We start from the raw sequence: 15,414 nt of genomic DNA on the forward strand, positions 1-15,414 counted from the left end.
AAAGAAAAAGTGGCTATGTTCCAGAGATCACGTTACTGAAACAGGAGGAAATGGTACATTTGTTGGGTATTTTTAGTGATGGAATAATCCACATCCTCAGCTCCTCAGCTCCTCAGCTCTGGTATTTGTGGCAGCAGCATGGTGTGGGTGGAAATGAATCAAAATACAGTGTGTGTGTGTGTGTGTGTTCATGTTAATGAAGGAACATGTCAGCCAGTGTGGCTCATTGATGCCTTTTTAATGGTTTCTGCTGTATGACACAGAGACTTTGGATACACACATTATTCCACAGTGCTTGTTAGTCAGATATATTCATTCTTGGGGTCTACGCATGAGAAACATACAGAATACCATCAGACCTACTCTGCCACTTTCACTTGTTAATAACAGAAGCAGGTCAGTGTGCTGTTCACATCATCCACACACTAGAACACATGCAAACAATTCAACACTGTACAGAGACATATGTTTCTCTCCACAAGGGTTAGAAACAAGAATCATCATCACACTGAACATCAGTGTACAGCACTGCTGCATGTACATGTTTAAACACACGTTCTCTCCTTCCCCCTCTTCATCTCTCGCTTCTATCCCCCTCTGCATTAGAAAGAAAAGCGCTGGTGGAGGGCCTAATTTTCACAGCACTGCTTTATTTAAAGAAGCTTCTTTAATATTTAATATGATTAGGTGTGTAGGATAACCTACTTGGTAGTAGCTTGTACTACATAGTGCAAACCATGCAGGGGGGGGGGGGGGAATAGTAAATGCTTAATGCTAAAAGCAAAGCTGAAGAGGTTGTTAGCCCATATGTTCAAACCACTGTTCTTCTATTCTATTCTAAGCTTTTAGGCTAGTAATACTCACTCCTCCTTTTATGAGTAGAGTTTGACTTATGTTTTTGAAGACTGATATTTTTGATGGCTTTTTCTGATAAACATTATTTAAAGCTGCATTAACAAGTGTATTTTTCTTATATTAATAATGGATCAGATGACTAGGTATAATGTGAATGGAATTGCTCGTGGTGGCAAACCCGAGGATTTCTCACCAATGCCATCATTGAGTTCCAAAACAGCACACAGACACATATTTCCTAATTTATTTATTTTTGCCTCATATCAGCAAAACTACATTGTTTATTAATATTGTCACCAATGTAAGTGGTAAATGGACTATACTTATATAACACTTTTCTGGTCTTTCGACTACTCAAAGTGCTTTTATGCCACATTCACTCATTCACACACATTCATACACTGATGACAGGAGCTACCAAACAGGGTACCAACCTGCTCATCAGGAGGAGACTAACCATTCACACACTGTTGGTGGAGTCATTTGGAGCAATTTTTGGGTTAAGTGTTCTGCCCAAGGACACATCAACATCTGGACTGGAGGAGCCGGGAATCAAACCGCCAACCTCCTGAGACGCCGCTCCAACAGTGTGCATATGAGATTGATTATTGAGGAATACAACTATTACTGAAATGATTTGTATGAGGAAGTTTCTTAACCTCCAAATATTCCCAGAAAAAAAATCATTAGGTGCGTTAGGTTTCCATCAACTTGTTTTTTATTCTAATTTTCAAGTTGTGTGGAATAAAATGGAAACACTGGAAATGAGAAAAAAATATCTGAAAATATTGCAAAAAAAGAGGAAAAGTTGGTGTTTTGATAAAAGCAAAAGGTGACAACGTACAATAGAAACACACTTAGTGTACTTAGTAAATCACGACAAATGTCATTACATCATGTTTTCTACATTGTTTTCACTGTATGAGATTTGATTGGTGCTCTTCACATCATTCCCACTCTACAAGCTACTGATTTACTCAGTGACAGTTACTATTCAGTTTGATGAGTGCAGTGTTAGATTCCCTGTGTGTGTGTGTGTGTGTGTGTGTACCTTTACAGTTATCAGATAACTAGAATGATTCCAAATGAAGGCGAATGTTGCTCTCTATCTGCTGGGTGTGGGGCACATTCAGAAAAACAAACAAATAAAAATCCTGACTTTTGAGCAGTTTAAAGTTAGTAATAGTCTAAACCTAACACACCTTTCTTCTCTGAGCAAAACCACAAATTACAGCAGTTTTTTGAACACTTAAATCTCACATCGAGTGTAAAAAAACTGTGAATCTAGTTCCTGCACAGTGAGATAACGAGACACATAAGAAACCAAACCCACACATGCCAGCTGACACATTTCACTGAAGTCTGACAGTGTTTGTGGAGATGAGGAGAGAAATATTTCCTAGACCTGATCTTCATTATGGGCTGAAGCTAAAAAAGTTTGACTGTGAACTCCAGCAGAGAGACTTTAGTTTCAATAGTTGAAACCGTTTTTAAAAAGACATGTCAGACTTTACAGTTGAGCCCAGGACTGAGAATAATTACAGCAGCTTGGAAAACATTTGCTAAAAAAACGTTTGAATCGACGTGCTGTCACAGAAGAAGAAGCGAAGAGAGGAAACGTGTTGAAGTCAGAGAAATAATACGCACACAAGCAAGTCACTTTCAGTCACTTGTTCCACCTTCAACAGTCTACAAACACAAAGCACATCAGTCAATAATGTGAAATCAGTTTTTATTATCATGTCAACATCTCACAATCTATTTCATTCTGACTTGTTTTTTTAATCTTTTTTTTTTTTTTTTTTTTTACATATTCAATAACAATAAAAGCAAAAAAGAGAGGAAAAATCGATCAGTATAAAAGGATCATTGAAGCATTATGTTACAAAGACACAGAGTCTTCATCAAACATGTAAACTTGAAAATCTCCATCGGCACAAAACAACCAAACATTCTACGGAGGGTTTCATTATAAAGCATTTACAGTTTCACAGCAGGTCAATAGTGCTGTAGTCATTCACACCAGTCTGATCTCACATGAAAAGTCCAACTTTAGATCATCATCATCTAACATGATGCTCCATGCATTTTCTTGATGACATAACTTCACTTTTTTAGGTGTTTACCCTGAATGAATCAGTTCATAATTGAGCAAATATATCAAAAAGACACATGATCTGAACTTGCTGTCAGTCAAAGTTGGATTCATTAATGTTAAAGTAATAGAAAGTTTGACCTGTTGCAGGATCAGACTACACAGTATGTTCTGTTTGGACCTCGACCAATCATACAGCGTGTTCTTTCTCACCTGGAGCAACCTGCAGATGAACAGGTGAGGTGCATGAGACTGACTGCAGCACCTGTAATCAGTGTTATACGAATGAAAGTGAAGCTGGAAGCATTCGTGGACATTTCAGTAAGATGAGTGTAAAGCTCCTGAGTCAGAGTCCAGGTTCACCCTCCTCCTCCTCCTCCTCCTCTTCCTCTTCTCTGAGTTTACAGTTAAGCTCTTTTCAGACATGTAAATGTTACATTGGAGACTGCATCTGTGTGTTTTACATGAATGTTCTTAATAGCTCTATTCAGATGTATCAGGACGTTTACAGAAAGAGGGAGAGGTGAGTGAAACATGTAAAGAAAAGAATACATTTTGCTTGTTTTCAGCCTGCATTATTGATGGATTTCAAATCTAATTGTGTGCATATGAGATGATTACTGAGACATTATGTATAAGACAGATGTTTGAAGGTGAAACTAGAAGCACATTTCTCTCTCTGCATGTTTTATGTGTCAGGCTTGTATCAGGTTGAAAGTGACACTCAAGTGTTTATTCAGACATGAGGCTGACACTTTAAACTGCCATCAGATGAATGTGCATGTCTGAAAGAGGCTTTAGAGCACTCTGTGTAGTTACAGTCTGACCTGCTGCTTGTTTCTGTCAGGATATTGTGAAGTGGTGTTTTTTCCTCCATCACTCACCACACATGGTAAAAGAAGCAGCTGATAAGTGTGTAGTCTGATCCTGGTGTTAGTGTATGTGTGTATGACCACAAACCAGGCCATGTCAGCAACATAGTATAGAAACTGGTTTGACCCCACCCCCAAGGAAAGAAAAAAAATATATAAAAACTTAGTATCTTTTGACAGAGTTGGGTCCAAGGCTGATAACTTTCACACTCAGAAAAGACAATTTTCCTGGATCCTGGAAAACTTGGACATCTGTATTGTTTGCTAATAAACTATAAAGCTTAGGCTTAGGATGGATGTTTGTCACATGGTTCCATCAGTTTGGTATTAGTGACATTTTTGGGTCACAATTCTGGGGCCACAAATCATTAAAGTGTGCATTCTGAGATGAATGAATATGTGACAGCAGCCTGACAGATGTGTTATCTCAGTAGAAACTAACCTGCTGCACAGAGCTGCTTGTTAATGGTGTGTTCAGGCTGTTCTTATCAATTAGAAAAAGTTGGACATTTACCTCCCATTGGTCTATACATCACTTCATCTACAAGAAGGCACTGTATGAAGCAGCCATCAGTTGTACTGTATACTGTTGCTGTCTGAGTCATTCACATACTATGACTAAAAAATGTAAAGCTGAAACGATAAGTCTGTTGTTAACTACTCAATTAATCACCAACTATTCTGATGACTGATTCATTGTTTTGAGTCGTTTAAAAAAAGAAAAGAAATTGCCAACATTTTCTGATTCCAGCTTCTAAAATGTGAATGTTCTTTGTTTCTTTCATCCTCTGTGACAGTAAACTGAATATATTTGGGTTGTGGACAAAACAAAACATTTGATGACATCATCTGGAGCTTTTAGAAACACTGATCAACACTTCTGACATTTTATGGATTCAAAAATAAATGTAAAAAAAAAAAATCAACAGATTCATTGGTAATGAAAATAATTGTAAGTTGCAGAAAAATCATAAAGAAATGGAAATCCTGTTGATATATTTACCATTGATGGATGTTACTGTTTATTACAGAATGGTTCTTATTTTCATAGTTTTGGTCATCATTCAGATCAGTTAAAATAATATTATACTCAACAAAGTGCTCTTTGGTGAACACAGTGAAATCACTACAACGTGTGAAAGGTCAGAAACAGCAGCAGAGGGACCACAGCAGGAAAACTGTGTACACAGTTATTATTATTATTATTATCATAGGTATGAAGGAATTAACGTCTGTTTAAAAGTCAAACTTCCTGATGGTAAAGTTCCAACTTGAGGAGCTGAGCAGGACGGCCTGAATCAATCTTTAGTTTTGTGTTTTTTTTTTGAGAGGTGAGGAGTGGGAACTTATGATGAGGTCACACTTTAGTAGTCTGAATGTCTCTAAGTAGAAATCTCCTGAACAGAGACACAGCTTTCTGTACTGTGGTTCCACTGATGAGGTGAGATGAAAATTGCATCTGGAAACAGTAAAAAAAAAAAAGAAAAAAAGAGCTAGAAACACCAGGAGTCTTCACTTCATTGTTGGCCATGCACATGGAGGTGTGTAAACACTAACATATGGATATTTGGATCACAGTGTAGGTTTTAGTGATGAACCATCATCACTGGAATGGTGAGACTGGGATTAACATCTTTGGCCTGACAGACAGAGAGGAAGAGAGACAGAGTGCGCTTGTTTCGTACATGATGCATGTGTGCATGAGTTGACATTGGGTTAGAGTCTATATTTAGAGGGGTTTTTGGAGGACAGACAAAAAAGTGGGTGTGCATTATGTAGTTCTGAAAGAGGCAACCTTTAAGTTTGGATCAAGTCAACACATTAAGAGGCAGCGTCTTCCTCCTCTCTCTGTTCACCGGGCTCCTCTTTCTGAGACAGCAGGAACGACTCCCACACAGCCAGGCACTGGAAGAGAACACACACCGCAATCACCATCATCATCATCATCATCATCATCATCATCATCATCATGACATTAAAAAAGTTACAGGAAACTTCATTCAGAGTTGTGTCTCCTATGTGTACTGTATGTAGGGGTAAATGAGTTACTCCAGATGTTCAGTGATCATGGTGCAGCTGTGGTCTACACACACCCTCCTACTGTAACACCTCCAGGTAATCCCTGAATGTAGGAGGCTGACCAACCAGGCTAACACAGGAAACATTAGAACTTTGACTGCTGCCGTTTTTTCCCTAATGTGACATATCTTCTGTAAGAGGTCTACTGTATCGTCATGACAACCGAGCAAACATTACTGATGAGGAAGATGAGATGTAGTTTGAAAGCTCTGGACAAAACTAGTCAATAAGATTGAGCCTGAGTTAAGATTTACTTAAATTGCTATTACAAAATTAAACTTTCACAATCATCCTATTAAACATCTATGTATGACATCACACACACACTACATGCACCGTTTCTCTACCATCTGTTCTGGAACTGACTTTAGACCAGTGTCAGTGATGGAAAACTACTACTTAAGGTAGAGTCAGTAATTGTGAAGAGAGAACTAACACAGCCAGACAAATACACTCCTCCATCATGCTCCTTCAGAAGCTCCGCCCCTCAAATTAATGGCCGCCCATTGCCATGGCAACGACCAAAAGAGAAATATGGAGTTTCATGCTGTTTAAACAGATCATGGAGCTAAAAATAAAGTCTGATGAATTTATCAAATGAAGTGAATTAAATTGTTTGGGTCAAATTTGAGCCATTTTGTAAAAACACCCCAAAGGTCTTTTACTTAATTTGATGACTTTTCCTAAAGTGGCCTAAAATGCACAACAATGAAAATATGTTAAAATGTTTTACTTTTGTATAGATGCTACAAATGTTTGTCCATTGAGTCTGTTCTGGGTCAAATTATCTCCGTATCTATTGACATGTGTTTTAGTGAAATGAATAGTTAATAGTTTTAATAAGATAGTAGTTATGAGGATTTCTTTCAATGATGTAGCAGTGAAGACTGATGGCTCTAATGGTTATACAATAAACCCCACACTTCCATAAAGTTATAAAATACATTTACATCATTATTGCTATGTTATATTTTCATGTCTTAGGTCAAATAGGACATGATATTGTGTGATAGGAAATGTTTTTGTGCTCTCTGAAACATGAATCAAGGTTTAATCACATTTATTGATCAGTCAGATCCACTATTGATGCTTTCTAAACACATCTGTGCTTCAACATCTGGTATAGACACTTTTTATGAGGGGATTCTTAGACCTTAGACCCTGTGAGGGTGTAAAATATATAGAATGACAACAGCAGCAGTACTTTCATTCAAGCATAAATAAAGCAGTCCACTGCTTCAGTATCATAGTACAAACAAACTTTTCATTTACACTCCGAAAATATTTGTTTTTGTTTATTCTTAGATGAATTAAAATAATGAAACAAATAAAAAAACATACGTATCATCCCAGTGTCACGTTGCTCTTCTGATGAACAAAGAAAAAAAACGGACCTATGCTTGAACCTGACTGCTGAGCCTGCTTTATGATGTTCTTCTTAACAACCACAACACTTGTACTTTATTTAACCACCATTACAGATATGACTAACTAGTATCTCTTTTTTCTTATTTATTCTTTATTGTACATCATCTTCACATTTGAGGTTGGGGATGAATATGTTTCATTTAAGAGATAATGATCATGGTGATAATCATCAGCACTGAGCCACTGGCAGCATGATGATTGTCATCAGCACTATCAGATAGAAAACTGTGTTCTGTCAGTGTTTGAACTGCTTCCCCCAGTTTATATCCCAGCACTTCTCTTTTTAATCGCTCTCTCTCTCCTTCCATCTCATCAGTGAAGGCACATTGTTGGAGGCGATCAGACAGTCCTGTTGTGTTTGTATGCGTGTGTGTGTGTGTGTCAGAGGACATGACAAAGCGAATTGCACTTTTAAGGTATAAAAGCGGTTGTATAGATAGCAGACGAGGCAGGCAGGAAGCCGTGCGACCACAAAGTGAAATGAACTTGGGTTCCACTCTGTCAGCACACGTCAATAAAGTGCAGCCGTGTGCTGGTAATAGCAGTTTGTTTAGAGGCAGCAATCAGTCAGCCTCGGCCCGTCAACTCTCCATTTAACAGCCAATTTCTCTCAATTGCATAGACGGCACCTTGGCAGCCAAGGGTCCAAAGAGAGGAGAACCCCCCCCCCCCCCCCCCCCCACCACCACCACTAACTGCAACTCATGCTAGTAAAGAGAGAAGACTAAACAACTTAGCTAGAATTTAACTTCTACATCAAAACCTTAAAGAACACACTCAGATCACATTCTCGTCCTATCAGCAGGACATGATCCCTCACCCTCTTCCCACTAGCACTGTCACACACATAGCTGCCAGTGAACTGGGATAGCTAACATTAGCCCCGTTTCCACTAAGGAAGTTCCTGGTAAAATTTAGGAGGCGGGACCTTTACAGGAAGGTCCTCTCACTCGGTCCTCTAGGCTGTCCTGTCTCCACAGCAGAGTAGGACCCTGATAGGACCCACCGGACTCTGACTGTGACGTCACCGAGGCGACTTCACCAAAAGCATAACAAAGAAAACGACAACGAGGAGGTAAACATGAAGGAGCTGAGCTGGTTGCATCGTTTCTGGTTTGTGTGTTTGTGTACATGACGGTAGACGCTTTCTACTACTGTTCTTCTTCTGCTGGGTTTAAAAAAAATGCTGCTTATGTCAGCGCTTTCTGTTGACGGCACATCCCGCTTAGAGTATACCCAATCAGCACTGAGTAAACCTCAAGCCCCACCCAGGAACTTCTCGGGGCAGAACTGGGTACGTACCCTGAGGCAGGGACTTGGTTAGACCCCGTAAAAGTTCAGGGAGATTGTCCCTTGGGGGAGGTTCCTGCTATGGAGACAAATGGCCCCGTAGTTCCTGCATTGGAAACGGGGATATTAGCAGCTTGTGTGCCATGATGCATCAGCTGATTTAAATCTATTTCTAGATAAATATTTAACTAGCTTACAAACTGTTTGATGTATTTTTCTCTGAACAGTGGCAGTAGCAGGTGTTAAGAGGCTAAGCTAACAGTGTGTTACTGGTGTAGCATTAGCAGCAGTCTGGATGGAGAAGCTGTGTAGTTTCCAACCTGAGCACCACGTCTGTGTGCTGTGGGCAGACTTACATTATTCAACTCCTATTTTGGCTAAAATATCTGAACATTTTACTTTTTAAAATATATATAGCGGTGGAAAAAAGTTTTGGGACACCAAATGCATTTGTGAAATATTGCATTAAGAATCACTCTTAGGTCTTCAAGTGCAATTTCTTTTAGTACATTCACAGCCAAAATACTAAACACATCTTTAAAAATCCATTAAAATCTTAAAATTGATTGGTTCCATAACAATACATTTTGGTAATTTTGGTACCAGTGATCCACTAATGAAGGTCATGCTTTTTATTAAAAGACAGTTGACTAATTGATTAAAACCCAGTACATGTGATTTATATGTTACTTGTAAATAGTGTGCATCTTCACAAAAATTCAAATCAACCATTTCCCTCTTTCTACCTCAGCCTGGTTTGCTTTAGTTTAAGTTCATGTGACAGAAAGAAAGAAAGAAAGAAAGAAAGAAAGGGAGGGTCTAACATATCATCATGTGAAGGAGAACACAACAAAGTCCAACACTTATTTCTTCATGTACAGGACTGATGCAGGGCTCCAGGTTCCTAGGCAACATAAGGCAGGAGGCAGCAGCAGACTGTGATGGGAGATGAAAAGTGACTGCTGACCTTTCAGAGAAGATTCTTCTACATTGATTCTAATTGTTTCACAAGTCAAATGGTTTCCATCAGCAGCTGATCTTGTCCTCTTTATAAACACTAGTGCAGTGCCTGTTATTACTTCTGGAGAACTACATATATATTTACCATTAGACAAACATAACAATTAATATGAGAAGGAATTCATATATGAAATGGTTTAAATCCAGACAGAATCTTCACCAGTGAGACTAAACTGAGGCTGAAACAGAATTATTATTATTATTGGTTGATTTTTGTTGCTGCCAGTCATATGCGTGTCTGCACTCCTATTGGCTGGTTTTACCTGTGTTTGCTCCTTATTTTCTCTTGAGTAGCAGCAAGGTGTGCACATTTTGTTACTCATCAAGTCAGAGCCCAGAAGCCCCACCCTGCCGTGATGTGACAGTGTTTATATCAAACAGCCCCCGCGGCACTCAGACACTGATCTGAGCGACTTGCCTGTTTATTAAAGTTGTTGTGTGTCCAAACAATTTAACACTCAGCGCTGCACTTCCTCTGGTCCACAGCAGTAAGACTCACTGAATCTGAAGCTGAGTTAGAGCTAAGAAACACCACCCTGCTGTGATGTGATGGTGTTTATATCAAACAGACATGGCTGTTCACTTGTTTGGATAGATTATATAGATTATATAGATGGATAGATAGATGGAACTTTGAAACCAACGAAACGTTGCATTCATGAAAAATAAATGATATGTATATATTACAGATAAATAAATATTAGAGTGCAACAATAGTGCCATATATATTGTGCTAAGTCCCAGTGTGTGTGTGTGTGTGTGTGTGTGTTAGGAGGAGTTCAGGGGTACAAAGTGCATTAATATTAATGTGCATATTGCACCAAATTCCATAATGAACATCCTTGAGTCCCCAACAAGACACCTGACAAGTGTGAAGTTGATCAGATTAATAGTTCCCAAAACACACACACACACACACACACACACACACACACACACACACACACACACACACACACACACACACACACACACACACACACACACACACACACACACACACACACACACACACACACACACACACACACACACACACACACACACACACACACACACACACGAGACATTGTGCAGTAAGTGTTGACCATAGACGTGGAGATGTACAGTATATGTCATCTGTAACATTGTATTTTAACACCACAGATTATGTTTTAAATGTTTGAACCTGCTTACATACAGGGCAATGTGATTAGAGTTAGTACTAATTGATGTCTTTACAATGTTATTTTAAATAGAAAGAACCGTTGCCGTCGGCTACAGAGGCAGCTAGAACACTGAGGGTGTTTCTAACAAAGCAGATGTTCCTGCGCAGCACTAAATCTGTCCAAGGAGCCTGGATTTAACAAGCTGTCGACTCAGCACAGCCTACTTTCAGGAGGACTACAGAGAAAGCCATGAGACAAGGAAATTGTAGCGCATTAATCTGACAACAACAGAGAAAGCTGGTAGAAAAGGAAACAGGATTTATTCATTTCCAGTTAACAAACAGAAGACACATTCATGGTATTGTAGCTTTGGATTGGGTGGAGTCTGGAATTATTTCAGCTGTCTGGATAATCAACAATCTTTAAAGTCACTGAAAAAAAAAGAATCCCAGTTTTCATCCTGCACTCAGAGGCATGTACAAAACTGTATCCAATCAAATGCTGCCTGGAGGGACTAGCTAAGCCGGTGGCCTTGCGAGGTCATGGTGGCTGACTATATACCGCTGACCTGTTTTTACCATATGAAACTAACTTCTTAAAGTCTGGCTGCTGCTCCAAGAACAAAGATTGATGACAATGAAGTTTGATTTATTTATGTTCCACATTTTCAGAACAAACTAGCAGAGAATGTGAGGGATTGCCTTACTCTGACTGCCTCTAAAAGAAACCCATCGAGACTCTGCTGCTTTCTAATGTTTATATCTTATTTTGCCTTTCAATCTACATTTTGGTTTACCATAAGATCTTGTAGAATGTTCCTAAATTTAACACAAATGTTATCTTTTATTCACTCTTTAAAGTTTGCCTGTAATTCATTTTCATGCTAAAATTCTAAAATTACACATAGTGACTATGGTATGGTTAAAGTTATTGAAACACTGTTTAAAGTTTTAATACTTCAGGTGTCAATGCATTGTTAGTCTGGTAACAACAATTACAGGTTCAAACACTCCTTAAGAAGCTACTTCATCATTCTTCATCTAACAACTCTTATTACCTTACCTTCCTTAAATATGATCAGCTGAAGAAGAAACACCCAACATGAACAATCACTCTCAGTGTTAACCACAGTCACAAATACATTGTGTTTCTGTTGGCTGTTGGACACTTTTAATGTGAAGCAGCAAAGATGTTAGCATTAGTAATAGCTTACAGCTTTGACACAATGTAAAGAGAGTGATCAGTGAGACTGTTATCAATTAGATGAATTAGACTAGAGTCCATGCTGCATAGTTTCCTGTAAATCCTGCAACTTTAGATAGCCAATTAGAATCTGGTGTGCCATTAAAAACTACTAGCCTATATAGTAGCTCATTACTGTATGTAAATACATTGAATGGCTATTGCAGAGAAAATTCAGACCTATATAGTACAAATCTGATTTCATTTTATGAAAATCTTAAGGATTATAACTTTAACGGCTAAAATAAATAATTATAAAAAATGATTTGCCCTTCTGAGACAAAACTCAAAGTCCTGTCTTTTGTAGAAATGTCCACAACATACACACCACTCTGACCATACAATGTTAACATTATTCAAAGCGACTCTTGGCTGGTTCATCTTTGACTTACTGTACTTTTAGTAGCTGCACAAGCACTGTGGTTCTGTGCAATAAGGAATTACTGATATGTCAGGAGTGTAGTGAGAATAATGTAAAATCATATTGGATGGGGTTAACTACAAACATTAGAAACAAGTGTAATACGCCAGAGTAATCCTTTGAGGTAGCAGGAGGTTTAAATGAACACATGCATACAGTATAATACACACAAACAGACACACAGGCACCTATTAAATAAATACACCATGACACAGCACAGCAGCGTGCACTCAGCCTCATTCTCAGTAAAGCCAGGGCTAAAACTCTAATTACAAGGTTCATTAGGAAAGCAGGGGCCTGATCAGCCTACAGCTATTCAAGCTCCACTGCTGCTGCAGCACAGGTAAACACTGAGAATCAGGACAAACACACACAGCCAGCAGGGGCACATACTTCAACCCTGCTTACACACACACACAAGTTTGAATAGCTATCTTAGTGAGGATGTTCAATGACATTATGCATTCCCTGGCCCCTAAACATAACCATCACAACTGAATGCCAAACCGAACCCTTAGCATAAACTAAACCTAAACCAAATTCTAACCTTCACCTACAACCAAAGTCTGAAGCCTCAAACAGCCTGAAAGTGTGTTAAAAAGGGAGGAATGTCCTCACTTTCCTAAAATGTCCTCACTTCCTTGATAGAACCCTAGGTTCTCACATTGATAGTTATACAAGTACAAGTACGCACACACACTTTAACCATCTGTGGTGTAGTTCTGCATTTGCAAAGTCTGTGTAAAGTAAGAATAAATATGTGTTCTGAGTTTGACATGCCACAGAAAAGTGTGTTGTTAACCACCCTGCCAAATTTGAATGATTAAAAAAAATCGCCAAATATATGAAATTAGGCTTCAAAGTTGTGTAAAAGTCAGCCTATTTGTCTTCTCCCAAACGCTGTGGGAGTGCCCGCCGAGTTTGCTGAAACCCCGCCCCCTACCAAGTGTCACCTGTCAATCAAAGTCACCACCTCTACCAGAAACATGGATGCTACGTCTGAGAGCTTTCTGCCGCTAGCTCAGCTGCTAGCTCGGCGGCTAACTCGGCGGCTAGCACAGCTAACTGGCTAACTGTAGACTGTAGTAGTAGTAGTGTTAGATATTAACAATAACTTGTCACTAGGCAGGTTAACCACTGAGGAGAGCGGACTCTCGGTCTTATATAGTAGGGGAGGGACCACGGTCACGCGGGTACGCCACTACGTCACAGAGTAGCCCTTTTTTGCAGGCTCAGAAAATCAGGAAAAATGAGAGGGTGAGAAACAGTTTAAGGCTCTATTTCCACAATTCAGTACTGCATAGTTATCAACCTTTTCACATGTTTTCTGTAACCATTTTCCAACATGTATAATATGTTTAGAAGTAAATCAATGAATTGACTTTACACAGACTTTAAAGAGCGTCAAAGCCAATAACTTCTTAATCTAATACTACATTATAATTATTAACATTAGGAATACAATTGGAAACATGGCCTTATATAAATATTTGTGCAATGGCTTTTTCAGCTCAATATTCATATGCACTTGCCAGAGAAGATGATGGCATTCAGGTAAAGAAGCAATCACTGTAAACTACAGCCTTGCATGGCTTATTGCTTTTAGAAAATGGTTACTATATATACCTGGCAAGGTTTCATTAAAAAAAAAAGACATGCAGCAACAAAACATGCAATCATATATTAATACAAATAATCACTCTTCCACCAAGCATGTGAATTTTTTAGCATCATTTAGCAGACTGGTTGCCCAAGAACATAAAGCTTGCTTATCAGGCTAGTCAAGCATGCTTAGAAATTGCCATTAATTGTTTAATTGTTGAAGTAGTGTTGAATAATGGTTACACTTTGCTGGTATAGGGGTGTTTGACTCTTGACAGGTGCCCTGAATGTATGCGGGGAAAAGTCACCAGGACCCGGTCAGTCCTCCCTACTGATTATTTGGTTCACTGTCCCCAGAAAACAGTGTCTGTCTCTGGCAGTGACAGCCAGGTGGGCTATTTACTGTTTACTGACAGTGATAATGTGATTTTGGGCAAAAAAACCTTGACCTTACAATGTCTTCAGGATCTGTCTTAAAGGTTCCAGCTTCATTTCTTGATTTTTGCAATTCATTTCCCCATTGTGGGACTAATAAGGGAATAAAGGAATATCTTATTAATTTCCCTCTCATTAATTTCCTCCCGTCTCCTTTATATTTTTTTTTTATCTTCCTCCTCTGTCCTGCCAATTTCCCATCTTTCCACCACTCATCCACACTTAGCCCACACAGTAAATCAACACAACAAAATCGGACACTTGTAACAATTTGTATAGGTGATTAATTGGTGCAGTAATACTGTTGTAATGCAGTCACAGGTGTGTGCTAAAAGAATATTTTACAGCTTTAACACAGCTCAGCCAATCATAATCAAAGACCGGAACTAACTGTTTTATACACTGAACCAAATGATGAGGTTTTGGAACTTTCAGTACAAAAATATGAGCAATGCCTTTCCAACAGCTGGTCCAGTTCTATAATCACAGTAAAAATAATCCTGAAATCTAACCAACATCCTTCACAAATTCATATCAGTCCCATTCTCTACCGAATACCCTGTTGCTATGAGGTAACCATGGTGATGCTGACAAGGCTCTGCCTTTGCCATCCATGGTAAAGGCAGAGCTGAGCAGAACACATTTTTCAGAGCCCTGCATATCAATGAAAGATTACTGCATCATTAATACCTGCTTGATTTAGTAAACACATGCTTCACCATGTCTGGGAGGCAAACAGTTGATCGATAGTTTAAGTTCCCTGTACTGTGATTTATATATTAAATGTGAAAAGGTTTAGATGAGTGCTAAGTGTATGTTTGAATTTGATGCATGAAAATAAGTTTATAAAGTATGTATTTTTTGCACTGTGCTGTATGACCACACATGTAAATGTTAAATGGACTGTACCTTTTCTAGTCTTATGAC

General features: G+C 38.8%; 1 protein-coding gene across 3 annotated transcripts in view; it reads right to left on the minus strand.

Annotated features, from left to right (window-relative positions):
* Positions 1-2,570: 2,570 nt before the first annotated feature.
* Positions 2,571-15,414, minus strand: part of snx7 (sorting nexin 7) — a 53,005-nt gene continuing 40,161 nt past the window's right edge. For 2 of the 3 annotated variants that reach the window (XM_062441741.1, XM_062441739.1), the window contains exon 9: positions 2,571-5,727. In XM_062441741.1, the coding sequence (XP_062297725.1) occupies positions 5,644-5,727 (84 nt within the window). In that variant the 3' untranslated portion in view covers positions 2,571-5,643. The remainder of the gene's footprint in view (positions 5,728-15,414) is intronic. The other variant, XM_062441740.1, reaches the window with a different exon arrangement.

This window comes from Scomber scombrus, chromosome 20 (genome assembly GCF_963691925.1).
Source record: "Scomber scombrus chromosome 20, fScoSco1.1, whole genome shotgun sequence".
Taxonomy (NCBI): Eukaryota; Metazoa; Chordata; class Actinopteri; order Scombriformes; family Scombridae; genus Scomber; species Scomber scombrus.